General features: G+C 46.5%; 1 protein-coding gene across 2 annotated transcripts in view; it reads right to left on the bottom strand.

The window, feature by feature from the left end:
• The window catches only part of UPK1B (uroplakin 1B), a 100,911-nt gene extending 76,483 nt beyond the window's left edge, over positions 1–24,428 (bottom strand). The window contains exons 1-8 of one of the 2 annotated variants that reach the window (XM_075000373.1): positions 24,366–24,428; positions 16,854–16,941; positions 16,004–16,204; positions 13,428–13,502; positions 11,445–11,567; positions 10,896–11,075; positions 9,164–9,247; positions 1,513–7,427 (exon numbers count right to left, since the gene is read on the bottom strand). In XM_075000373.1, the coding sequence (XP_074856474.1) occupies positions 7,377–7,427; positions 9,164–9,247; positions 10,896–11,075; positions 11,445–11,567; positions 13,428–13,502; positions 16,004–16,204; positions 16,854–16,922 (783 nt within the window). In that variant the 5' untranslated portion in view covers positions 16,923–16,941; positions 24,366–24,428 and the 3' untranslated portion in view covers positions 1,513–7,376. Of the gene's footprint in view, positions 1–1,512; positions 7,428–9,163; positions 9,248–10,895; positions 11,076–11,444; positions 11,568–13,427; positions 13,503–16,003; positions 16,205–16,853; positions 16,942–24,365 lie in introns of those variants that run through there. The other variant, XM_075000364.1, reaches the window with a different exon arrangement.
• Positions 24,429–26,247: the final 1,819 nt, after the last annotated feature.

Here is a 26,247-nt window from a genome sequence, read left to right as displayed (position 1 = left end):
ATCTTAGAAGTACCACAGAATAATTTTTGTCCATTAAGAGAACAAAATATATTAGTGCCCTGGTTTTGAAAGGTGCTGAGCAATCAGTCTCTCCTGAGGTCAATGGGAGCTGTGGATCTTGCCCAGCAACTTTGAAAATCAAGTCAGAGTTTGTTTGCTCTCACAAAATCACCCTTATTTTAAGTGCTTAAAATTTTCAGGTTTAAAAGTCATATTCCTGGTAACCTCTTACAGTATTGATGATGATTCCATGATGTTACTGCATGTTCTCTCATTAACTAGCACATTACATGCTGGAGTCTGTTTTATTTAAAATAACCAAAGAAAAATAAAGAGAGAGAAAAACATATTGACCCCCCTGCACTAATAAATAAAAAGTTAAACCGGCCGAGGAGAAAGAAAAGAACATGAGATATATGATGAAAAACAACATTTCATTTTAGTACAAAGTTTCTTGCATATAATTATGAATACTAAAGAAATACTATGAACCTAACTAAAATGCTAAACTGGATTTTTTCAGGTGTACCATCCTTAGTGCCATAGCCTCTAAGTGCTTGCCATTAGTGCATTTTGACATTACGTTTTGTTTACACCCATTGTCTGTCTTGAAAAGCTGCTAGCCCTTTGTAAACTCTGCAGCCAACCCTGCAATCTGACCTGCTTCTCACTTCCCCAAAACAACAACTGAGCCTTTGAGCTGGAGGAAACAAATTTTGTCCACACACCAGATGAGCCTGGAATTAGAATGGGATGGGCATTTTTTTGACTAAAATTTTTTTTCATTGGGAAATGCAAGTTCCTCCGATTTAAAGCCGTTAATGGTAAGGGATTATTTTCCCCTAATTTGCAATTTTAAAAAGTTGGAAGAATTTTCAGGGTTTCCTATTTTGCATTTTCAGAACCAAAAAGAATCTATTTTGTTCTGAAACATTTTTAGTTTCAAAATCCAATGTATAGTAAAAATAGTCAGAAAAATTGCAAAAGATCAAATATCCACTTTTTTTATATCTGATTATTTGTTTAGACTTATCTAAACAAATTTTCGCTTGACACAAACCTAATTTTTTTTGCTTCAGAAAAAATCTGATATTTGATTTTTTTTGTCCTAATTTGTGATGTGAGAATTCATCAAAATACTTCAAATAAATAATTCTTCTTCACATAAAGCCTCATCTAGAGCTGGCCATTTCTATGAGGGGGGCTTTATGTCCACTCCAAATAAAGCCACCACTCTGACATCCTTACTTGATATTGCTTTCTCTTGCGAAGAGTTACAAGAATAAGTTTCCTGTAAGTTTCTGTGGCAACTGGCCTATAATCAGAACGCCAGTCACATGGCCATTAAACATCAGACACTTAGTCTTGATTGTGATCATGACTAACCAATGGCTAACATTACTCATGGTTTTTTCTTCCCTTTCTTGCCACCAAGACCATCTTGTAAACCTGCCAGTAACACCCAAGTCACCACTCAACTGACTACCAAGCTCTCCATGAATCAAGCAAATTATACCCTACAGCCCTGTAGATGCTGTGCCAGCAGCCATCCTGTTGAAATACATGGAAATGCTCCAACCCTGCTTTCCACCAAGTTGTTTTTGCCTGATAGCCAATCACTGTGGGCTTAAGAGGCTGACTCAGTACAAATTAGAGCAAAGCCTGAACCAACGGAGTCTGTACTGGAGGAGGTAGTTACAGCATGATTGACTCCCGCCCTGTCTTAGAACAATGACGGCTCCATGTCTAAGCATGTTTCCAAAGTGGCTGCTTTCCATGTCTGCCAAGGAGCCAAGTTCAACTTTGCACCCAGGAAGACTCCTGTGGAAACCTGTCTGGTTGCCTCACACCCAAACCCATCTCATGCTGTCAAGAACATCATACTGCTGCCTGTTCTTAACCTGACCTTCTGGCAAAGAACTGGAGGCAAAGTGGTAGCAAAGGAAAGACAGGCAGGGTAGGAAGGGGTATTAGCCTCAGAGAGGAAAGTTGATGTGTGAAAAGAAAAAAAAATGCAAACTTGTATAGGCTGAAAAGAACTAGCGATGGAAAGGAATTGTTAGCTCTTTGAGGCCATTCTCTTGCCAGGGCAGGAGCAGGGTAGGCTAACGCAGCCGAGTCTTCAGAGGGTTGAAGATGAGCTGTTTCAGGGCACTGGGAATTATAGACAGACTGGAGCTGCAAAATGCAGCTGTGGTGCTGACACTCAGGCTCCCAGAAGTGAGCTGAAGCACGTATGTTGCGATAAAGAGTTTTGGGTCAGTCCAGGAGTAAAAAAACCAGGAGCGAGTTGACTGCATGTTCTGTGCAAAATGTGGCTCAGGTGCCAGGTTTGTCTTTCAAGCTCCTATAAAACTCCTGTGCATTCAGATTTCAGCTGTTAGGCTGGATCTAAGTTTGCAACCAAGCTGCCTTTTTTGTTCACAGAACATCCCTGGCAACACGGACATGTCTACTGTATAAATCCTTCATCTTAAAGGGCCTGGAAATACTTAAATTTAATAAGCAGAAGGGCTTTACTATGTGAAAGAATATTCAGTTGCTGCTAAAGAATGAGCTGCCAGAATTCAGCTTGTGGATGTAGCTGCTGCTGGGTGGGAATGTGGGGACTAAAACATCTGATGAAGAACAGATGTGAGGCAAATGGATGGAGGATGAGGAGGAGGGACCCGATCTGAAGCTGCTGGATGCTGCCTGAAATACACTAAGCCCCCTTCAAATACAAGGGAAAGAGCTCTTGACCTCAGCTGCCATTCACGCTCAGCAAGCAGTAGTGTTCATTTCTGTACCCTGAGCAGTTTACTTTGAGTTAACCACCCGGGAGTGTGTGCCTGTTGCTGAGAGCAGGACTGGGCTGCTAGAAGCCTGGTTGAGTTGTAGCATCCAAAGTGGCAGAGACTCTAGTGTGGCTGTCAACAGCTCTGGACTCTCCTCCAGCCACACCACCCTCACAAAGGTGGCCCTACATTAGGAAAAGAGCTGGGTGAGCTAGCATGGTGTAGACAAGGCAGCTTATAGCTCAGCACTAGTTTGCCCCCTAGCATTTCTCTTATCTAGCTAAGCTGTGATGACTACAAACTGCCTGGGCCAGATCAGGCACTCACCTCAGCTGGTAGTGAACATAAAAGCCCCTTGTAAAAAACCTAGGCCTTGGCATCATGCACCTATGCCTTGCTCAGTAAAGTCTATTCCCTAATTAGAGGGGTGACAGATTAGAGGGGGTGCTGTTACTTGTAGGGTGGCATTGCTGTAGGAGACTCCCTGCCTTCATAAGCAACATACCATGCATTGCATGGGCTTTTCTCAACCATTCCTGAGGATGGGAGACATTCCATCACCAGCTGACTGGCAAATTTCAGCTCACCCTTTCCTTGACAGACCTGCTGGTGGTGCAGGGTAGCTCAGGCTGCAAGAGGTATGGGGGAAACTGGGCTTCTGTACGAGATGTATAGGCCACTAGGTGTATGGACAGAATGCAGTGATAACTACCACATCCCCCCTCCCCACCTCCATTTGTAGCTAAGTGGTGTCTCTAGCAGCAAGGACACATTTGTAGCTACTGTGTCATGTTGTTCAATAGCTGTCAAAAGCCATTGCCAGGAAGTAGTGTAGGTCAATAACAGGCTGAGAGAAGAAGGAATGAGGGCCTAGGTGCAAGCAGCTGCATGACCAGACAGGAGCGATGTGCAAGAATGAAGGTCTTTTTGTGAGTGAGACTATTGGAGAATGGCGGACCGAGTGAGGGGGCAGGTGCATCAGACTATGAAAGGACCGTCGTGGCGTGTAGCAGACCAGGGAAGACAGCACTAACCTCTAACGTGACAGAGAATTTAGTTTTGCCAACAGCAAGCATTTAAAAAAAATTACAAAAACATGATTTTATAACCTAAACTGATGCAGACTGCAGGACAGAAACAGCTTCTGATGTTAAACCTTGTGGGCACTCCATGTTTCCCAAACTTTTCTTGGCCACACTCTAGAAATATAAATAAAAGCAGAGCTTCTTCCGAATACAATGCCAGGAACTGGAAATAAAAGTAGTGACTAGCTCAGGCTTTGGGACAACAGCGACACACAGTGGCACTACAGCAGAAGCTGGTGTGCATATTCAGTTCATAGCTGGGCATGACAGGTACAAATGCACTTTTTTGGGATGTGAAGAGTTGAGCCTCAGAGCTCTTAGTTTAGGGCAATTACACAGGACAGCTACAAAGCACGTGGTTGCATGTATGGAGAGAGAGACACAGCTGCATTTGCAAGAGTTTTAGTGTTATCTTATCTCAATGCTGCATGACTTATTCACATAGCCAAGTAAACGGCCCTTTCAGAGATTAAGGCATAGCCCTACACCAAGCTGTGGTCCAGAATGTGGAAAACGAGGAGGTTCCCTAGCCAGCTATTAATTAGTACATGAACCTGTCCGCTGCCATTCCTTATCTCTTGTGCTACCTTGCCTTTACTGCTCTGAGCTTCCCCACCCACTAGTGGAATCTAAACAACCCCACGACAGGGTGTGTGGGGGCGGGGAAAGCTGCAAAAATTGGAATGAGGCACCTCAGAGCAGAGAAACCAGAAAGAATTGTGCAGGGTTCTTCAGAGCCTGCTTGACAGCATTCTACCATCTCTCTGTTCTCTTGCCACACTGGGGGAGATGCTTAAAATGGCCATTCCAGACAACAGCAATGCCCACGCTCATGCTACATGGCCTCTCTTCCCTGGATCCTGACACTATGGCATTATCAATTTTCAAAAGAATGGCAGGAAGTTTCTGCTCCTCATGCTTGTAAAGAAATTTTAAAACCATGATCAGCAAATAACTAAGAGGCTCAGGAACCATGAGGCAAAAAACAAAGATCCCACAACCTGAGATTTTTAAATAATGCTGTAAGCCAATCACCATTGGAGTGCTTGGTCTAAGCAACACAGAGAAAGCACTGTCCAGACCTGTCTCCCTCTCTATTCATGTACATGAGAGAGATGGTATCTGCTCTCCCGTCCATTAAATCATTAATTTCAGAGTGTGTCATTCTGCCCTCCTGGTGATACCGTCTCACCAACAGCTTTAAAGCAGAAAATCCAAGGAGGGGCGCTGCAGAGCTCTTGGGGCAGCTTAAGACTAAGAACAAGATTTCATGAGGGATTGGGCATGCAGTGATTGGGAAACTAGACAAAAAACCCCCCAGCTATTGTCAATTCCGGGGGTAGGGGCAGGCTGGCCCACTAGATGTGTGCTTGGAGAGAAGGGAGTTGCATGTGTGTGCGCATGTGTACCATAAAAATGGTACTGATTTCTACCTTCGTCCTTCCCACAGAGGTTTTGTCTCTAACTTCCCCGAAAGCTGTACTTCTGTTGCTACTCATGCTGCAGCCTCTGGTTCCTATGTGTATTGCAGTACCTAAAACTAAATGTGTAGGCTCAACGCACCTGCTCAAAGCCCTGTGAGTATGCGAGACTGAACGCTACTTGTAGTGATTCCTTAATCTTGAAGGGGGCAGCCACCCCCTTACCAAGGCAGCCTGCTTTCTGTTTGCTCCCCCTGCTCCAGAAACATTCAGCTGCCACCTCCCCACCCCAAATGCCACCAGGTATGGGTGAGCCACCTTTAATCCAGGAGTCCTAGCCCACCCTCCTTTGGGGCTAGACTGGCAAGGCTGCTCCGCTGCAGCTTTCTCCATAGCATAACAGTAAATTATTTCATATCTGGCATTCCTCCATTAGGAACTCTCAAGTAACTGGCATTTTTAATTACAGTTTAGTTATGTTTTCCATAAGTACAATATCATGAATGTTAATACAGCACACACAATATAAGTTCACATCGTACAATATTACTGTGGTTGGTAAATAAAATCCTTTTGGTTTGTTTCTGAGTAGCTAATCTTGTTTGTCTGTGGCGCTATGCATTGCTAGGCCTACCTCTCTATTATCCAGATTATTTGAATATCCAGAAACCTCCCGGCCCCAGGGCTGCTGGATATGAAAGTTTACTGTAGCATATACGCACAGCCATTGGCAACTCAGCACCTGTGGTAGGTTTGGCTCCACCAACTTTTTGAACCCAGATCTGCTCTGCCCACTATTCAGGTGTCGAGAGGGAGCTGGTGGGTCTTCCATTCAGTCAGGATCCTTGATGGTCAGAATTTTCAGTTTAGCTATTTTATTAAATAAATTTGGAGAATATACAGAAACACTGTAACAATCAGGGCAGCTGACAGGTTCTTAGGAGCTCATCTCCTGCTCTTACACAGATTTCAGATAAACATTCTGTCTAAAAAGCACTTGTCACATAATGCACATAATTTACAAAACATTCCTTAGGGATTACACCAGGTCAGAATGGACCAGTTTAAGTAGACAACTACCATTAATTTAACTAGGAGTTCAAACTGCTTCAGCTAGGACAGAGTGTGGGTTCAGGGAAGTTGTAGAAAGAAAGAAAATTACCCTATTTAATCAAGGGGGAGGGCAATTATGTGGATTGAATTAAAGGCAGAAAGTGGGGTGCACTAGTGAAGATGGCAAAGGAGGCACATTTTGTCCTTTTTACACATTTGAGTACAAGATTGCATTTTTCCAGATCTCCAAGGAGCCATGGAAATAGGGGTCAGCCTTTGGGGGCAAAATGTGACATGCATTGGCACCATTTCAGAGATCAGTGTTCCGTAGCTTATCAGTGACAAAAAGCAGAGGTAGGCTTGAAGCTAGGAAGCATAGTATGCTATAGTGAACTTGCCTTTGATTTGTGCTGACTTATTACCCATTTTATCTTTTCAGACTGAAAAGTGAGGTATGGCAGAGGGTGGAAATCAGTCTGCCTCCTTCTTAGACAGATTTCTTTAAACAGACACCAGAACTAAATATGAATGGGAAAAAATAAAATTTAGCAATTTTTGCAGTTACATGTTTAAGTTTTTTCCTTGTAGGGAGGAGTGCTGGCAGCAGCTCTCACATATATAGTGGATATGGAAGCCTTGTGCATCAGATTGGTTCGGATCTCATTTACATTAGCCCTAGTTTAAATAGTTTTCTGGACCAAGTACATTTATGGGCCATTTCCATTGTCAGCACCATCTCCAGAACCATCAGTGCATCTCTTATACTCAAGAAGTCTTCAGAACAGTAAAGGAACAGGGTCATTTAATAGGCATAAAAATGGACAGACCTCCAGTGAGGCCATGGGAAGGAGCGGTTTCTGGAGGGATCAGCTCAGTATACCAGTCTGTCTGGTTTTCTGGGATGTAGTTGGGGGTGGGATGGTAAGGAGGGACTGGGAGAGCCTCAAATCCTCCATAACACAATAGGAACAGTACAGATGAATGAATGCCATTTCCTGCATCAAGGATTTCAGAGGGGTGTGTGGGAGGCCACTGGATCTTCAGTATTCAATTCTGCTCCAATAGAACATGGTGCAGACAAGAACCCAGAACTATTAAAAAAAAAAAAAAGAACCAAAAACCAGCTGTTAGTGAAGAAAATAGATTTAAAAAAAATAAAAGGTAACAGTCCCATTGTCAGACATTTCAGCCTTTTGGTGGATCAAGTTAGGGATTTCCATCAAGGAATCCACCTCTGGTAGCCACAGGCAGCTGCAGTCTGTACACAGGCGCCAACTCTTCAAGACAAGAGCGGTACTGAAGCAGGGCAAGCCATCTGCAGCCAGCAATTCACAAAGGGGCTAAACGCCAGTGGTTTATCTGCAGTTAGACTGACCAAGTGCTTATGAATGGACTTCACTCTAGTGGGGACTCTCCAATGTTTCGCCATGGCTATTTCTTAGCTGATCAGTTGCTCACCATGGCTACGTCTACACGTGAAGCCAACATCGAAATAGTCTATTTCGATGAATAACGTCTACACGTCCTCCAGGGCCGGCAACGTCGATGTTCAACTTCGACGTTGCTCAGCCCAACATCGAAATAGGCGCAGCGAGGGAACGTCTACACGTCAAAGTAACACACATCGAAATAGGGATGCCAGGCACAGCTGCAGACAGGGTCACAGGGCGGACTCAACAGCCAGCCGCTCCCTTAAAGGGCCCCTCCCAGACACAGTTGCACTAAACAACACAAGATCCACAGAGCTGACAACTGGTTGCAGACCCTGTGCCTGCAGCATAGATCCCCAGCTGCCGCAGAAGCAGCCAGAAGCCCTGGGCTAAGAGCTGCTGCCCACGGTGACCATAGAGCCCCGCAGGGGCTGGAGAGAGAGCATCTCTCAACCCCCCAGCTGATGGCCGCCATGGAGGACCCAGCAATTTCGACATTGCGGGACGCGGATCGTCTACACGGTCCCTACTTCGACGTTGAACGTTGAAGTAGGGCGCTATTCCTATCTCCTCATGAGGTTAGCGACTTCGACGTCTCGCCGCCTAACGTCGAAGTTAACTTCGAAATAGCGCCCGACGCGTGTAGACGCGACGGGCGCTATTTCGAAGTTGGTGCCGCTACTTCGAAGTAGCGTGCACATGTAGACGCAGCTCATGAAGAGCAAATACTCCAAGTTGTATTGCATTTTTTCTGCTTTCTGACTCAAGCCCAGAGCGCTTTGGAGTAGCAACATGAACCCTTCCAGCAAGAGTCTGTTAACAGGGTACATGAACAGGACTGAAGCTGCACAAATGTTTGTAAAGAGCAAATGAGAGGCATTGTGAATTCTTGAAACAGCTCTTTGCATTAATGGCAGCAAACTGTTTTGCAACATTCACCACCTATGTCTCTGCTAAAGTGGGGGAGTTCAGGCTTATTAGCTTACTTAACGAGGCTGATTTTATGGACAATGGGATGAGTCCACTGATAGAGGTTTTTGATTTACAGAGTCCAAAGCAAATGAGCTGGACTATTCAGTATGCAGATTTTATTTAGGACATCAGCAGGGTGCACTTATGGGGATTAGACCCATTAATTTCTTACCATGGGGTCAGATCAGAACTGGTGATCTTCAGAACATGCTTTTACTTACTAGCACAGAATAAGACAGCTTAGTCTGGAGACAGTCCTTCAAGGAAACCCACATCCCTTACCCTGTTTCCTCCCAACTCAGAATGGCCCTGTGGTTGGACGTGGAGCTACTAGTTCTCCAGGGATCCATTCTTTCACCAGTGTCAAATCTCCATTTCACCTCATGTTGAATGTGGGTGTGGGGGAAGGCAAAAAAAGTACTCACAGTCCAGCAGAGAATGGCAAAGCCAAACCAGGCAACACCCCAAGCATGTCTGTTCATTGGACCAGCGATGATTTCATAGCAACCCTGTGGGAACAAAGCACATAAGCAGCAAGTCAAGAATGGTGTTTGAGCTTTTACCCATAACTGTGTTACCAACTCAGATCTCTCTTGGAGAGAGGTGGAGTTCTCATTCTTCAGGAGCCACTAGTATATCAAACTAGCGAGTTCTCACTTCCTTGTTGCACAAGTATGCTCTGCTGTAAGCCATCATTGTCAGAAAGGACAACTTGGTGTTCGAACAGAGCTTACAGTTGGCATCCCCTCCACCTGGCTGTGCCAACTCCTTGTTACGAGAGGAGGAAATAGATCCAGAATATGGGTTTGTATTCCCTGTAGACGCAGATCCTTCTCAAAATACCTCAGGCCAAGCTGCTGTATTAACTAGTTATGCCTTTCCCTCCAAGTCACCAGGAGAGCAAGACAAGACCTTTCTGTTTTGCCAGCAGGACTACAGCTGGTAAGGACCATCCTCTGGTAAGTTGCCAGAAGCTATAGTCACCTTCCCCCCACAAATGTGTGTCTTAAGCCAGGTCTACACTAAAGGGGGAGCTTGAATGCAACTCTAGCTACACTAATTATACAGGTGGAGCTGACGTTCCTTAATTTGAGCTTCTGTGCAGTATCCATTGAGGGAGGTTGATGGGAGCAAGCATTCCCATAGACTTCACTTACTCCTCTGCAGGAGCACAAGTACCAGCACCAATGGGGGGAGAGGGGCACCCTCTGAGTTCAATTTAATGCATCCCTACCAGATGCGCTAAATCAGACTCCAGAAGATTGACTGCGGAAGTGCTGATCTTCCCCATAGTGAAGTCATACCCTTCCGTTCACTGAGCAGTCTGACCTGTGAAGAAGCTGCTCCAATGAATGGTCTCTGCCATTCTGGCTGGCCACCCTGCTCCCCTAAACACAAACAAGGTTCAGACTGCCACACACTGCACAATAGTAAGTTAACTAGTGTTGGGGAAAGACACCAAAGGACCAAAAGTCCCTATTAATCCTCATAAGTCAGACAGCCACTTGGTGCCCTGCCTACATGGCTTTGCCCCTTCCCACTTCTAAAAAAATGGGCCCTTTGGGTGGAGTAAGATACTTTAGTCGCTATATATGAATCAGTCACCAGTCAAACGGCTGATGATCAGACAACTCTAACAGCAACTATGACAACCTTCTTAGTCATGAAGCCAGCCACATGGTCACAATGCAATTCCTTTTGGCGCTATTGTCCTGGACTGGCATCTTGTGCCAGTTCCACTGGGACAGCCTCCCTCCTGCTCCCCCACACATTGTCTCCCATGTCTCAAAAAACACAGGAATGTTAACGTTCTACTCCATCCTGGGCCAGTGATGTAAACTACAGAAGTTTCTCTTCCTCTGAAAGTGTTTGGGAGCCAGCAGATCTATCCCATCCCTCTAATATGTTATAGGCTTCCAAGCCTCACTGGTCAACTGGTGCACTTCCCTCCCCATCTCCCCGAGGTAATCCAGTGCTTAACTTGCACCAAGGCTGAGCCCTGGCACCTCTGGGGTTGGCAGTTCATCACCGTGGTACCGCTGAGCTTGCTGCATTAGTTATGCAAGAAAAAAAATTACTTTAGCCCCAGCCAGTTAAGCATGGAGATGATCCTACTGGTACATGAGAAGGACAGAAAAAGGGGAGAGAGATGCTTGCCTTATTATTGTAGTAGCCAGCGACCCCCAGTTTGCAACCATCCAAGTTGATTGGAATTCCTTGGACATCCATGACACAGCATTGGCGTGGCCAAGGGAACTCTGAATCACTGTTCCTGCTCCGGAACACAGACAAGTAGTTCTGCCAGTCAGATGGGCCATTCACCCCACAGCACTGATTCTGGATTTGGGAGAGAAAGACTATTACCTGCAATACAGGACTACAAGCATTATGCAGGAGTTGACATCCATTCCTGAGCTCCCTTCTTCCCTCCTCATACTGCTTCCCCCTCAGCACAGTGACTAACCTGCATTACATCACATATAAGCAGATTTCTGGGGAAAATAATATGTCAGATATTTGAGGCGCTCTTAACTCTCTCGATGCCCTAGAAGGACTCGGGCATCAGAGGCTAAGCAGGGCCTACTTTGGAGATTCCAAGCCAGATGTTAGCCTTCCTTTTATTATTGAAAGATTCCAGTGTGTGAGACACATTCCAGGGCTGTGTAATGTTTAGATGTTATCTTTAATAATATGAGCACTCATCACCTGCAGCATGAGGCGGTCCCATGTCCTGGTAACGCCTTCACTCATCCACTTGTCATCATTATTAGCTGGCTCCGGGTTCTGATATTTTTCCAGCATTTGCTTCAGGAAGAGATTAGGTGTGAACTATAGAACAAATGAGATGGAGCACACATGAGATTATTAAATTCATGGATTCCAAGGCCAGAAAGTCCCACTCTGATCAGCCAGTCCGACCTTCTGTAGAACATAGGCCACAAAACTGCCCCAAAATTCCTGGAGAAGATAGTTTAGAAAACATCCCATATGAATTTAAGAATCATGAAAGATGAAGAACCCGCTATGATCCCCGCTAAAATTGTTAAAAAATTATGCCTTGTTTCTAGTCTGAAGTTACCTGGCTGTAACTGCCTGCCATTGGAATACATTATACCTGTCTCTGCTAGATAGAAGAGACCACTAAATATTTCTCCTTCATATTGATCCTCATAGAATGTAATCAAGACACCCTTCTCTTTGTTAAGCTAACTAGACTGAGCTCCTTGTATACTAATATTTTAAATGATTTTCCTGGCTCTTCTCTGACTTCTCCAACTTATCATCAACAAATTGAATTGTGAGCACCAGAACGCCACATGGTTTCAGTGGTCACACCAGTGCCAAATAGATAAAGTTACCTCCACTCCTACCTGCCATTCCCCTGTTTATGCATCCAAGGATCACATTAGAGCCAGTTTAGCCACAAAGTCACACTTGAAACTCGGGTCAGCTGATTATCCTCCATTACCTCCAAATCTTTCTCAGACTCGGCTCTTCAGATGAGAGTCCTTCATCATGCGAATATGGCCTATATTCTTTGCTAATAAATAGGATTGGTTTAGCCATATTAAAAACACCCAGGCTGCGGCCACACTTGGCCAAATAGTCGAAATGGCCATGCAAATGGTATTCGCGCTGAGCCGCGCACTTTCGAAAGCACTGCTTTCGAAGTGCCATGGCCAGAAGTGTCCTAATGCTAATGAGGCACTCAATATTCAGTTCAGTACCTCATTAGTCATCTTCAAAATGACCATTTGCATAGCCATTTTGAAGATTTGGCCACATGTGGCCACAGCCACATTGTTTGTTTGTGCCCAGCTTACTGTATTGTTGGAGGTCTTTTTTAACTGAGTATGTTTTCTGCTCCATTAGAAGTAGAGAACCAGCAAATGCAGTTTTGGGCAAACAAATTAGCTCTTTGCATCTCATGTTGGAAAAGACTTCCTAGAGAACAGGACTCTGGGGGTATCAGAAAACCCATAGATTCCAGAGTGCCAGCTGAATATGTTCTTGGAAGGGTTTGCCTGGGAGGTGGCTAGGGAAGAAGCTATTTGTTAGTGTCTGGAGGTTTGTTTGGAGCAAAATGTGCAACTTTTCCCAACAGCTCTAAGCACCAATGTGATCTCACCCCATGCTCTTAGCAATGCTCAAATGATAGGACCAGAAGTCTTCCATCATTAACATCTACAGTAGCATTGTCACTCTGTACCTGAAAACACGTGAAGGTCCAATAGCCTCAGTTAAACAGATTCAGCATTAATAAAGGAAGTCATCCTTTCTTGGCCCCAAGTTATGGAAATGCACACGCCCCAGGACACCAGACCCTTCCTTCAGTGATTCAGCAATATCCATAACTGTCCTTTATCTACAAAAACCAAGAAGCAGTTTTGTAGCACTTTAAAGATTAATAAAATGATTTATTAGGCGATGAACTTTCATGGGACAGACCCACTTCTTTAGATCTTGAAATTCTGTGCTAAAGTGCTACAAGACTGCTTTTTTGTTTGTGAAGATACAGATGAACATGGCTACCTGTCCATGGCTGTCCCTTATCTAGTCAGACTGCCCCAGGTTTCTGCTCTGCCCTAACTGCATTGTGTACATAGAGCTTTGGCATTATGTGGGCATGTTTGAACACTCCACCTCCATCCTACTGTGAGAGAATCTGGATGGGAAACCACTACTCACAAAATCTCGATGAGTTGCTGCTGTGATGCAAGAGGCCACTTCAAATGCATATGTGATCAACATGAGAATGATATACTGGGGAAAGAAGCAGAACAGAAGGTTCTGTTAGCACTCAGACCCAGGTCTGTTCTCATGATGTGATGTCTCTCAGAGTGCGGTATTTTGGAGCAAGGTTCCTTCCCCTCCCACCCTGATGATCCACAGCCTCCACCTGCATCTGAACAACACTGCAAATCAGAATTAAATTTCTCCCCACTCCCTCTTGACCTTCCTACTCATTCAAGCTCTACCCCATCATTAACAGATAGGTCCCCTAATCTGGATTTAAGGAAAACCCTATCATTAGGGATTGCTTTATTCCTTGAACCATAACGGTTGTGTGTTAGGCAGAAAACAAATACCTACTGTCAATATGGTCAACTTATTCTTAGGAAGCAGGTATGTCATTTGCCCCAGTGAGATCAAGTGCAAGCTTGAGGTTCATTATGGGGTAAGGAAAGTTAGTGATGTTATTGGACTTAACCCTGGTTTCACAGGATTTCTGGATGGCTCTGTATGAGATAGGCATAGACTGTACTTCACTCTACCTTTTCAGGAGCGCTTCTAAGGAAGGGGTTAAGCTGCACAGTTGATCTGACCACCATTTTGGTATTATCCACAGCTTGTTCAACAACTCCAAGACACCTCCCACCCATATAGTTATCATGGAAGGCAAACTTCCTCACAGCAGTGATTCATTCTTGCTTAAGAGATACCAAAATTTTATGCCCCCGAGCAGCAAATAACGAGGACACAAGCTAGAGTGGACAATAGGATTTTGCATCAGATGATCACATCCGCTAAGTTGTTCTTGCTGCTGGAGACTCAGCCCAGTCAAGGCATTTGTAGCACACCTTGTAACTATCAGCTGCCAAAACAAAGTATCCCAAAGAGTGATGTGTGATTATAGCCGTGTCTACACGTGCACGCTACTTTGAAGTAGCGGCACTAACTTCAAAATAGCGCCCGTCATGGCTACATGTGTTGGGCGCTATTTCGACGTTAACATCAACGTTAGGCAGCAAGACGTCAAAGCCGCTAACCCCATGAGGGGATGAGAAGAGCGCCCTACTTTGACGTTCAACGTCGAAGTAGGGACCGTGTAGCCGATCCGTGTCCCGCCACATCGAAATAGCGGGGTCCGCCATGGAAGCCATCAGCTGAGGGGTTGAGAGACGCTCTCTCTCCAGCCCCTGCAGGGCTCTATGGTCACCGTGTGCAGCAGCCCTTAGCCCAGGGCTTCTGGCTGCTGCAGCTGGGGATCCATGCTGCATGCACAGGGTCTGCAACCAGCTGTCGGCTCTGTGGATCTTGTGTTGTTTAGTGCAACTGTGTCTGGGAGGGGCCCTTTAAGGGAGCAGCTTGCTGTTGAGTCCGCCCTGTGACCCTGTCTGCAGCTGTGCCTGGCACCCTTATTTCGATGTGTGCTACTTTGGCGTGTAGACGTACCCTCGCTGCGCCTATTTCGATGTGGTGCTGCACAATGTCGATGTTGAACGTCAACGTCGCCAGCCCTGGAGGACGTGTAGACGTTATTCATCGAAATAGCCTATTTCGATGTCGCTACATTGAAATAAGCTACTTCGATGTAGGCTTCACGTGTAGACGTAGCCTATATGTCCTAAAACCTGGGCAACTTGAATAGAGCTATAGTCCTTGCACTGCCATGTTATCAGGTCTGGAAGACACAAACAGGCACCACAACCCACCATGAAACCACCATTTTCATTCCTATTCCCCCTCCCAGCCTCTCTCTCAAACTGACCCAGCTAATGGGGGAAGGGATGCCTGTTGTGATAGGAGACCCCTTTGGGGATCGGTTCAGTAAATAGGGAGTCATTTACCTTCCCTGCTCATGGATGATTTTATTGAGGGAAAGTAAATCTGAGTGAGCAAGTGCCCGCTGGATCTGGAGAGGACAAGGTGCAGTTGCCCTGATCACCTGTGCTCACGAGTTAGAGCTGTGACTCGGTTACCACCACAGGTGCTGACTCTGTGGGTCCTTCAGTCCCAGAGTACCCCCAGGAAAAGGCACAGGCAGCAAGTTTCCCCCCCTCTACTTCCCTCCCCCTGAGCCACTTGTGCGCAGGCTGCCGCACGCTTGCCAACTCCTCCCCCTCCTGCCCAGCACTTCTGGAGCACCATGAACAGCTGATCCACAGAATTCGAGCTCTGGGAGGGAGGAGCTGGGGCTAGGAAAGATAAGAGATGGGGTCTGGAGCAGACTGGGGGGAGGGGTCAAGCAGCCTGCAGCAGGATGGTGTCTATGGCTACCACAGAAGTGCTCTCCCACAGCCGTGTCCCTCTTCCTGTGACAGATTCCCTTTTTGTTGCTGCGTGGTGTGCTTGTCCTAGATGTCAGAGGGGAAGGGGTGGCTCTACAGGTCACATTAGGCCCTCGTGGTTACTTAAGGCCTGGACAGTTACAACCCAAATGTTGACGTTCACTGTGTGCACCAGCTGGTGAGCAGAATACTGGGATGACATGATTGTTAATGGACTAAGATCAATCCGTAGACAAATATGACTTCACTTACCGCCAGTAGCATCGCCCTGTTTGATTTAATGATGCCAACGACGCCCAGGACAGACAAATTAAAGAGAGCAAAGCCAACAAAGATGCCAATCCAGGCTGCACCGTAGATGTCATCATTATTCGTGGCTTCCAGCAGAGGGTACAGGGTCTGCTGATCTGACACGAAGAAGATGCACTCTGCCGTCAGTGCAATGCCACACATCTGAGAACCACAAGCCAGATTTCCGTCAGCCCAGAGCAGTACCACAGCTATGTCTAAGGACAGGGTCTATTAACCACATCGCTCCTGCTGCCCAGCACATAAGGTACAAAGGTCTCAGAGAGACCACTCCCGCCCCACAGGCTCACAACCCATGGTATTCTGTCCTCACCCAGGAATCAGAAACACAAAGCCAGCTGAGCTTGGGCCTTCTCTCTCCCCCAGGCCAGGTGCAGCACTTACCCACTTGCCTTGTCTGAAAACAAGATTTGGAGCATTCCTTAACAGCGGCATTAACATAACCTTTCCTATCACTGTGGGAAGGAGCTTAGCTGCAAGGAGGGCTGCTCTCCAGAGCCCTTTGCACAAGAGCTTGCTCTTCTAGATATGCTGCTTCTACCCCTGCTTCCCACCAGACCACATGCCCTCACTCCTCCGTCCCTTATTGGATTCATTGGCTTGCATGAGTCAGCTTGGACCTTGAGCACTCACCTAACATTGCATTTATTTTATTTAGATTCTTCAGGATATCACTTCAGACACGCCATGGCTGGGATGTCTGCCTTTTTGAAAAGTACATCTGATGAGGCGTAAAGAGCACCTGAAGAAACCGTGTCTCCATCCCTGGCCCTCACCCCTTCAGATCACTTACCCCAATAATCACATTGCCAAGAATTAGTAGGCCTTGAAAAAAGCGCACTCCATTGTCACCTTTTGCCATCTTCAGTTCCTCATGCAACCTGGGCGGAAGGAAGGGGAAGGGAAGCGTTTAGAATAAATCTGTAGGACTTGTGTTCAGTATTCCTGAAGAAAGCCAAACAGAACTCCACATGCTCTCACAAACATGCTTCTCTGCGGTCTTCCAGTCTCAGAAGGGGAAAGTCAGTGCTGGTGGAAAGTTACCCTGTTCATGTCTAAGCTCCACCAGTCACCCAAGTAAGCGGCAGTGAGATCAGCAATGTTTGTGTGGGCTGCTGGAGGGGTTTTAAGTCACCACCAGCCAACCAGCAACCCAATGGGAGCGTCTAGCCTAAACGCTATTTACACTGATGCAGCTACAGACCCTTAGTATAGCACAGAAGGCAAGGAATAGAGTTAAAGAATTAGAGGTATCCCCACACACTTCACTGAAGGCATTTGCTCCATCTTCCCGCATCCACCGCGGTTTTGTGGTGGCCATGTCTGCATTATCAAACACCCACCATGCTCATTTTCCCCCACAGAGCTGCATGTCCAGCTCAGATGTATTTGGCCTATTTGCTTACCAGCTGTCTAGTCTAGAGCTTCAGCCTATAGCTAACACATACATTCTGGGGACTTCTTTCTTCCCAACTCATACCTACTGCTGAGATCACAGGCTCCATCTCCAACTGTGTACCTAAGGCTATGTCTTCTGTGGCTGAAGCAGTGCCGCTTTCTTTGGTTTCCCCAGTGGATAACATGCAGCAAATCTGACTCATTCTTTCTAGGGACAGAGACACACCCAGATAGGGAATGGAGGCTACCCGAAAGGTCTCATTTCAAGGAGAGAGTGGGGTGGGGGGGTGGGATTTGAGCCACTAGCAGCCGGAACATGGGATTCTAGCTGTGTAGCATTCCAGCTGCATTCTTGACAATGTTTTGCCACATGTTCTAGTCCTACACACTCCACATGGAGCTCACTCTCCTCCAGTGAGCTGCATGGAGATGTCCTCCACGGGGTCAAGAACCAGGGAAAAAACAAATCCAGATTCTTGAGCTCCTATTGGGTAACCAAGGCAGTGGGCGGGCTGTGCCCACAACTAAAAGGTTTCCTCTAAGAGGGGAATCCATTAAAATAACATGATGCCCAAGTAATTATGGGGGACAAGTGAAAAAAAAAAAAAAACAGGAACAGGTGTGGAGGTCAGAGGGTCAAAACAAGGGAGCCAGAAGGGGATACTGAGCAGGAGAACCCCTGACAATGCCCCCTGCTCCTCAAAGGCGTCGAGGGAGCAAGTGGACGCTGCCCACAGGAACTCTGCTCGGATTCGTGATCAGACGGTGGAACAGAAGGAGGCTCCACAGTCGCAGGCCCCCCTACCCCTCCCCACAGCCAGCCTCCTCTCCCTGGTGTTGTAGACGGCTACTTTAGCTGCAGTCAGGAGGAGGCTGACGAGGTGGTCCCATGACTTCATGGGGCCAGGGATGGGGTGTGCGAGGATCAGAAGGTGTGGGGAGAAGTTCAGCCAGAACCTCAGCAGGAGGTTCTGGAGGAGCCAGAAAAGGGGCTGCAACCTGGCACACTCAAGATAGACATGTGCCAGGGGCTCCCTCGTGCCACTAAAAGAGCAGGTGTCTGGGAGGGGGGTGAACCGTGCCAAGTACAGGTCCACACTCACCACCCCATGGAGGATCCTCCAACTGATGTCCCTGGAGGGCTGTGGAAACAGGGTTTGATACAGGCTGGCCCACCGGGGCTCCCTACCCTCTGTTGGCAGCAGGAGGTCCCACCACTTGTGGTTCGTGTAGGACACAAGGGTGGGGAAGTGCAGATTCTTGAGCTAATGGGAAGATAATGATCCCCTCCCCTTCAAGGGAGACAGAGAAAACAACAGCTGTGATTGTAGACAGCTGCCCTACACGCAAAGCATCATCAACAGAAGCCTAAGTTAGAGATCATCTGTACCACCTTCTATTCCGAAGGGACAGGAGAAAATTAAGAGCTGATAAAAGGGAAGAATTCCACTCCTAGAACGTCTGCACTAATAATTTCTTTCAGGTTTCCCTACTGTTGCTCACCACAGAAAGAAATTTTAGTAATGATAGGGTAGGCAAAGCTATGCTTTCAAACATTAGGGGGATGCAACATTACCCTGCAGAGAAGAAATGACCACCCGATGATCTCTTCCTTTTTATTAAGCCCTGGTCTCCCTTCTCAGATTGCCTCAGGTCCTCTGAACTTCAGTGTGGTATCCAATAAGCCACACAAAGTTCTCTGGCAGACAAAGCATGGGGACACCAGTAGAACTTAGAATTACCCAAGTCCATTACCTCCCCCTACAATAGCTTTCCTACTGCCCATCTGACACTAATTGTAATTGTGTAAGCAGTGATTGAGTTGGCAACACAGTGGGAATTTTTAATCACTTATTTGTGGACACTCCATTTGCAGTTTTGCCATAAGTTTCACAAGCTCATGTAGACATCCAAGTTTAGGTGTCCTGCCACCTTATGGAATCCACAATCCCTGAAGCAGGTACCCAGGCTCCGTACGCAGTGGATAGGAGTACAATGGAGAGAGGCTCCTAGGAAACCATCCACAATAGCAGCACGGCAGAGAGAGGAACCACCTAAGCGAGCCAATGGGAAATGCTGAGGCGAGAGCTATGGCCTAAACCTCGTGTCTCTCAGGGAGCAAGGCACTGAGCCTGGGCCTGGAAGAAGGACCTATCTTTGCTAGGGAGTCTCAGATGTGGAGCCAGGCGCCAAACCTGCTTTTCGGGTGGGGCGGGGGGGGGAACTGGATGGGGAGGGGAAGTTTGTGGCAGCTGCCATCTTATAAGCTTTTAGCCCAATGGTCAGAGCACTCACCCAGGATGTGGGACGGACGGACACTCTCTCTCACTCTCACTCAGGCATTCAAACTGGGGTTTCCCACCTCACAGGGGAGAGCTCTAACTACTCAGCTCTACAATAGTCTGCTGCCTGGGCTCCCTCGATACCTCTGCATCAAATGGCGCCAGAAGTGGACCAGAGAGGGAGTCAGAATAACACTATAGGGAGTGTCCTAAACCCTTGCCCTTAGAGGTGGGAAACCAAGGCTCAAATCCCTGCTCCACATTAGTTAAGTGGGGAATTAAACATGGATCTCCCATGTCACTGGTGAGTGCTCTAACCCCTGAGCTAACAGTTATCAGAGAAGCCACTTCCTCTCCACCTTCTGTGGTGACGATTTGAGGGCTCTCTGAGCCTGCCCATCCGGACAGGCCTGCAGAGGAAGGCCTAGCCAGCTGTGGCTTAATGGACACATCCTGTTGTGAGAGGCACTGAGATGGAGGTGGTTGCACACATTCGCTAGCAGATATATAGGCAACTTGGAGATTAAACAGTGAAAATTGAGACACATGGGTTCCCAAAGGCCCAGTAGGGTTAGGCAACAGCTGAGCAAGGAGAGTGAGGATTTCAGTAGGGCCTAACATGTGGGTCTTAAGAGCTTAAGTCCTCTTGTGGAACCATCGCCAGGTTATTACAGACCAGCCAGTTATTTGAGGAATCTTGCTTAGGAGGTGTCCTCCCAGCCACACCTTCACCCCCCTCTCAGCTAAATTCCTTCTGCAAGCTTCAGATATGCTGCATATTCTCAGAGCCTCCTCTCCTGGCTAGATCCTGCCAGCCTCAAGCTATGGAGCACACACCCAAGAGGGCAGGCCCAGGACTTCCTGAGAAAGGAAGGATCAGCTTTCAAAAGGCCCGCTGTGGGGAGCAGGGATGGAGCAGGTGGACACAGTCATCTAATAAATCCCTGTCCACGTGCTAGCTGCCTAGTGGCAGATTCCAAGGAACATGGTACAGCCCCAGCCCTTTGTTAAGGGACATGATTTGACAGGGAGTGTAAAAGATGAAGGGAGAGAACCTTTACTAGAAGGCCTTATGGTAACAGTAACATACAGAATCATTAAGCAGTGCCTAGAGCACCAACAGAAGTCAAGACGCCCTGTGTTACATGCCCAGCTTCTCCGGGAACGACCAAGAACATTACTTCCTCAGTTTTCCTATGTTACAGATGGGAAATAGTACCCCACCCCCCACCTTTGAAGAGTGCTTGCCAGAGACTGAAAACCATGCCAGGTGCCATGGCAACAGCTGGCTGTCATGAGAAACTCTCCTCCCAAACAGACAAGCTATCATTGCCCTGGAACTTCACATGTACCAAATCCATCCAGTCTAAACAACTCAGAGCAGGGATAGATCACAAGTGAAAGTAACTAGCACAGCATCTGCTGCACTAATGCACCTGGAGAGGCAGGAGAAGAAACCCTACATGTTAGCCTTGGTTGAATTGTGCACCAGTGGAGGGAAAACCTCAAAGCTACCTTGGCCTGGAATAGGAGAGCTTTCTCCTCCCAAACCTGGCAAAGACATGGGGTTCCAGCAACTCCAGTGTGCAGTCTTTAGTCAAGGGTGTCCAGAGTTGGTATTAAGTCTCTCATACAAGGTAAGTTTTTGTATTGGTTTCCAATCCAACTCAAGTGACCCCTGGTCCAACCCAAGGCTGGGAAGATGGGGCTTCCCATAAGCCCAGTCACCAGATTGCATGCCAAGAGCTTCATATGTTATGCCTACGAGAAACAGAACGAAAGCTGGGGGCCGAGTTTCTTCACCTTCGGGGGCAATCTAGACCTTCAGCTTGAATGGAATCACTGTTGTCAGTTAAGTCACATGATAAATTCTTGCTGGATTTCAGGGTAACACCAAAGGGTGTTCCAGTTAAGTAACTGTTCAGTACAGCTACCACTTGAAACCCTTTAGGGGCTGTGAATGGACACCCGAGTGCTGTTTCCACCCTATCCATTGCACTGCAGGTTCTCTCAGCTGTTCCACCATCCACTTCCCAGTTCATCTCTCACATTAGAGCATGTGGGACTAGATAAGTTAGACAGACATCAAGAGCTGCAGCTTAAGTGTTCTTCAGCAACCTACAGGCAGGTCTGTGCCCCACTACCTGCACCAGGAATAGGTTTGGCCTATACTCCTTCTCCCTCCCTGCTTGCCTGCCTGGCCCCCTCCCACAGCCTGTTGTCTTCTCTATTGGACCTGCAAGGCCAGTGGGAGAGTGGAAAGGATACTCGGAGAACTAAGCCCATTCGTGTTTTGGGTGCCCAACCTAAGCCAGCTTTTCTGAGGAACCAAGCAGCCTCACCTCTCACCCAGCAGCAGCTCCAGCAAGTCCAGCTCAAGGCAGTTGTTAGACTTTCATTATACTTAGTGGCATGGTACCCGTGCTGGAAATGGACAATCTGATCTGGTTCCCATTGCTGTACACACTGAGGGTTTAGATTTCTTCTGAGGGGGAAGAAACCCAGCCCCGATTTTCCTTTTGTTTCATATATACAAAATATATTAAGCGGATCTGTTCCCCATTGCTGTGTGTGCTCAGCAAGTCTGAAAGACTAGCCCCTCATCCCCCCTCAACCCCAGCGACTAGCTGAGCACAGATATTAACTACTACAGGAGAAGTGGGTAAGCCTTGCTTTCTGCAAGACAGAAGTCTTTCACTCTGCAGACACTGCCGCTTCAGTGTGTGCGTGGGAGGGGAGAGCGAACATCTTTTCTCTCCTCCTCCCCACATAAGGCACAGGCCCCCTGGTCTTGGTGTTCTGTCCCAGCTAGTGGCACCAAATCCACTTACGGAAAGAACAAAGAGTCTGCTCTAGAGCCTTCACTAGCAGCCTACTGGTTTTTAGTTCATGCAGCACAGGCCCCAGAGGTATGAGGTTCAGTTCTGCCCACAGAGAGGAGTTGGGTCTGTCAGCATTACACCAGCACACCAAGTTGGCCTTTTACGCTAGTGGTCCCCTCAGAAGAGCCTCCAGGTCAATGCACTACCATGTTCTCTCCTCAGTCATATCCCATAACTCCATCCCAGTTTCATGGTGCAGTTTATATACCACACTTTTAATGCCTGCAGTAAGAGGCTAGAAAGAAGGAACCCAGTCATTTACTCATGCAGCCTCAAGTAGGGTTTAACCATCATTCAATCCAAGGTATTGTTTCCTAATGGCTCAGTGGTTACTTAGAGTCATTCATGCACAACTATGCAAACCAAACCTGGCACCTGCAAAAAGGTTAGGTTCAGCCACCCAGCACTAACTTGAACTTCTCAAATGTATCTGTTTGAAGGCAAGGACCACTCCTTCCATTTCTCTATCTAACAAAGCCCAGATTACTGAACATTTCCCTTCAAGCCTTAGAAAAAAAATGTTTTCACTCATGCAGTTATAATGAAAGACATCAGCCAAATGCCAGGGCATGTCTCTTAAAGTCATTTCTCATGTGTGAGGAGATGGGAGTGTTTCATTGGGATAATCTCCTAGCCCTGCAGAGTTTAAAGGAGGCAGAATGCAGCACCCATTCAAAATATGACTTCCGTTTACGTAAGCAGCGGCATTGTGGCTGCAAGAGCCCAAGGGGATTAGAGACAAGGTGAGTGAGAGAAGAGGTTTTACCGGACCCATTTTTATTGGTGAGAGAGATAATCTTACGCAGAACTCTTCTTCAGGTCAAGAAGTGCAAGCTCAAGTCTTGTCTCTGTCACTTACAGCAGTTGATCAAAAACAAACAAAAAAAAAATTACCTCACCCAACCAATATCTCTAAATTCCTATTCCAAACAACTGCCAAAGGGCAATTAGGTCTGACAGTAGCTGAGGTAGCTTTTCAACGACATTTAGTGGAAATTAAGACTACATAGATGCTGAGCATTTTACTAGTGTTCACTTGCCATTAGTAGCTTTGCTGTCTTTGAACTTCCTCAAAGTCCCCCAGTAACTCCACCTACCTCTGAAATACTGCCACCTTTGAAATGGAACATCTCATTTAACAGCACTCAGACACTGAGGTTTGGGAAAGAAAGGGTACAATACCCAGCCAGTTATTTCCAACCACAGGAATCAAATGGCCCCACCAAACTAGGGCTATGCTAATCAAGTCTCTTTTAGAGAGAAATTGTTTGCTGGGAAAGGCTGCTCATGAGACCGTTAGAGTGCACTGTTAAATGATCAGGCATAATCAGCTAGGAAGTAGAGAACTATTGTTTTCCTCCTTTCCTTATTAGCTTTGTGGCCAAATCAGAAGAAGGTTCCCCCCTCCCTCTTTTCTTCTTTCAGAAAAGGAGTTAATGTAGAGATCACGCTTAATCTGTAACCCTTACTTCCTGCCCCACAGATATGTTGGCAACATATAATTGCCACCTTTTTCCTCCCTAACAGTTAATATCCCTAAGAAGCAAATTAAAGGGCTAATACAGAACAGGCAGCTTGCAGGCAGAAAAGAAAGATACTTAATAAGCTCTTGCAGTTAATCCCACAAGTCACTAAACACCCACTCACTTGAAGTACAGAGTACTAAAATAAGACTCCCTGTTTTTTATGTAACACAGCAGCAGTTTGAATACCTCCTGAAAAGGAGTACAGCCATTTACTCACCTCTTGTGCCGTGCTGCTATCCTACAGAAACTCTACCACACCTGTAAAGCTAGCCAAGCTGCCCCCCACACCCAGCTCAGCCTGTCTTTAAAGGGCCCTTGGTGCTTGGGAAAAGTGGTTTTGATTGGTGGGGTGTGCAACACATGAGAGGGACCTGTTTCTAGCCAAACCTGTTCCTGGGCTGGGATGGGAGTAGAACGTGTTTATTTGATTTTTCTGATTGGACTGGAATGTGGTTGTACTGAACATAGACACACCAGAGTATTTCTATTACTATAATCTATTGGGGTGGACAAGTGACTCACTGGTACATGATCCCTGAACTTTTACAAGGATGGTGAATCAGCAGTACATAATGTGAATACTGCTGACTGATAGACTGTTATTTTAATGACTATTCAGTATCTCCAAAGAGAATGCTCTGACTGGGAAAGATAGAAGAGTTTTTTAAACAAATGCCCATGCTGAACCCTGTCCTGAAAAAGGGGGAGAAAAAAGGAAACCTGCCAAATTGGGTTTGCACCGTGCTCTATTTCTTCATGGTAAATAAAGCAGGCATGAAATATAGGTGTGTTTGGGGTGGGTTTGTTAGGTTTCTTTACCTTGAGTGTTTTTAAAATGAGAAATTCAAGTGTTATCTACCCTAGAAGACTCTATGAATGAGTGAGTAGAACTATGACATCATACTTGGGTGGTGATCCTACATGTGCTTAATTTTGCACACGGGGAGTAGTACCTAAACCTAAGTGTGTGTGGAAGTCTTTGTAGGATTACTGAGGAAGTGAAAGCTGTTCCCTGATGTAAGACCGTAGAGGAACACTTGAGACAAAGGATATCTTTGTTTGAGATTCATCAGCCCCTTCCATCTCACTCAAGAAGGGTCTGTGCAAACTGGTCATCTACAGTTCTGGGATCCCCTGGCAGGGATGACTATACAGGACCTTCTTCATAATTTATGGTAAAAAACAAAGAGGGGAAAATGCTTGGAGATGGGGGGATTAGAGGAGTGGGGTCCCAATCTTTCAGGAGCTCTCTGTACTTCAAAAAGAGAATAAATAGGCACAACTTCAGTTTTTAAAAAAACCTTAGTAAGTCACCTGTAAAGTGTTTTAAGGAGCGAGAATTCCAAAAGTTCTTAACAGTGTGAGGGCTTCCCCTCAGGTATCTCACCAGGGTCTCTACACAACCAAAAAAAGCCCAGCTTCTACAGAATGTAGGTGAGTTTTACACGGAGTTTCATGTGTTCTGGACAGGACTTTGGTAGTTTACTCTAGGCTCTGTGTATATCCATGTACAGCTGCTGACAGGGGAACCACATGAGACTGTCACAAGGACGAGTGAAGAAGAAGATGATAGCCGTTCCATACAACCACTGTTATTGTGACTTGTGGTGTAGAGAGACACTTCTGCCTAACTCCTTCTATTCCCCAGCTTCCCTTTGTTCTGTCACTTGTCTTGTTAGGGCAGTGAACCTGTGAGGAGATGGGAGTGTTTGCTTAGCATAACAATCGTCTAGGAATGAGGCAAAGTCTGCACTTCATCAAAGAAAGGTTCCTTGATTAGAGAGCATGTTAAGTGACAGTGAAGCTTAGGCTGTTATACCTAACAATTCATCACAAGTATTTACACTTTCTAGAAGCAAAGGTTCCAAGCCCAGCTGGGTTCATGCATCCACCTGCTGCTTCTGCAGTACTGGAGAAAAAATGAATAGCATGCAATTTATTGGTGTGCTCTTCTCTATTGAACAAGAAGGATCCCCGGGTTACTGGTATCCCTTGCCAAGCTATATGTGCATCCACCTTTTGGCTGCTGTGGTGATACTGTCTGCTCCAGACCCAGGGGGAATGCAGAGATTGACAATGGTGAGGCTAGTGGTGACACA

Source organism: Carettochelys insculpta, chromosome 1 (genome assembly GCF_033958435.1).
Source record: "Carettochelys insculpta isolate YL-2023 chromosome 1, ASM3395843v1, whole genome shotgun sequence".
Taxonomy (NCBI): domain Eukaryota; kingdom Metazoa; phylum Chordata; order Testudines; family Carettochelyidae; genus Carettochelys; species Carettochelys insculpta.
The sequence above is the reverse complement of the archived record's forward strand: the minus strand, read 5'-3'. Positions and strand labels throughout refer to the sequence as shown.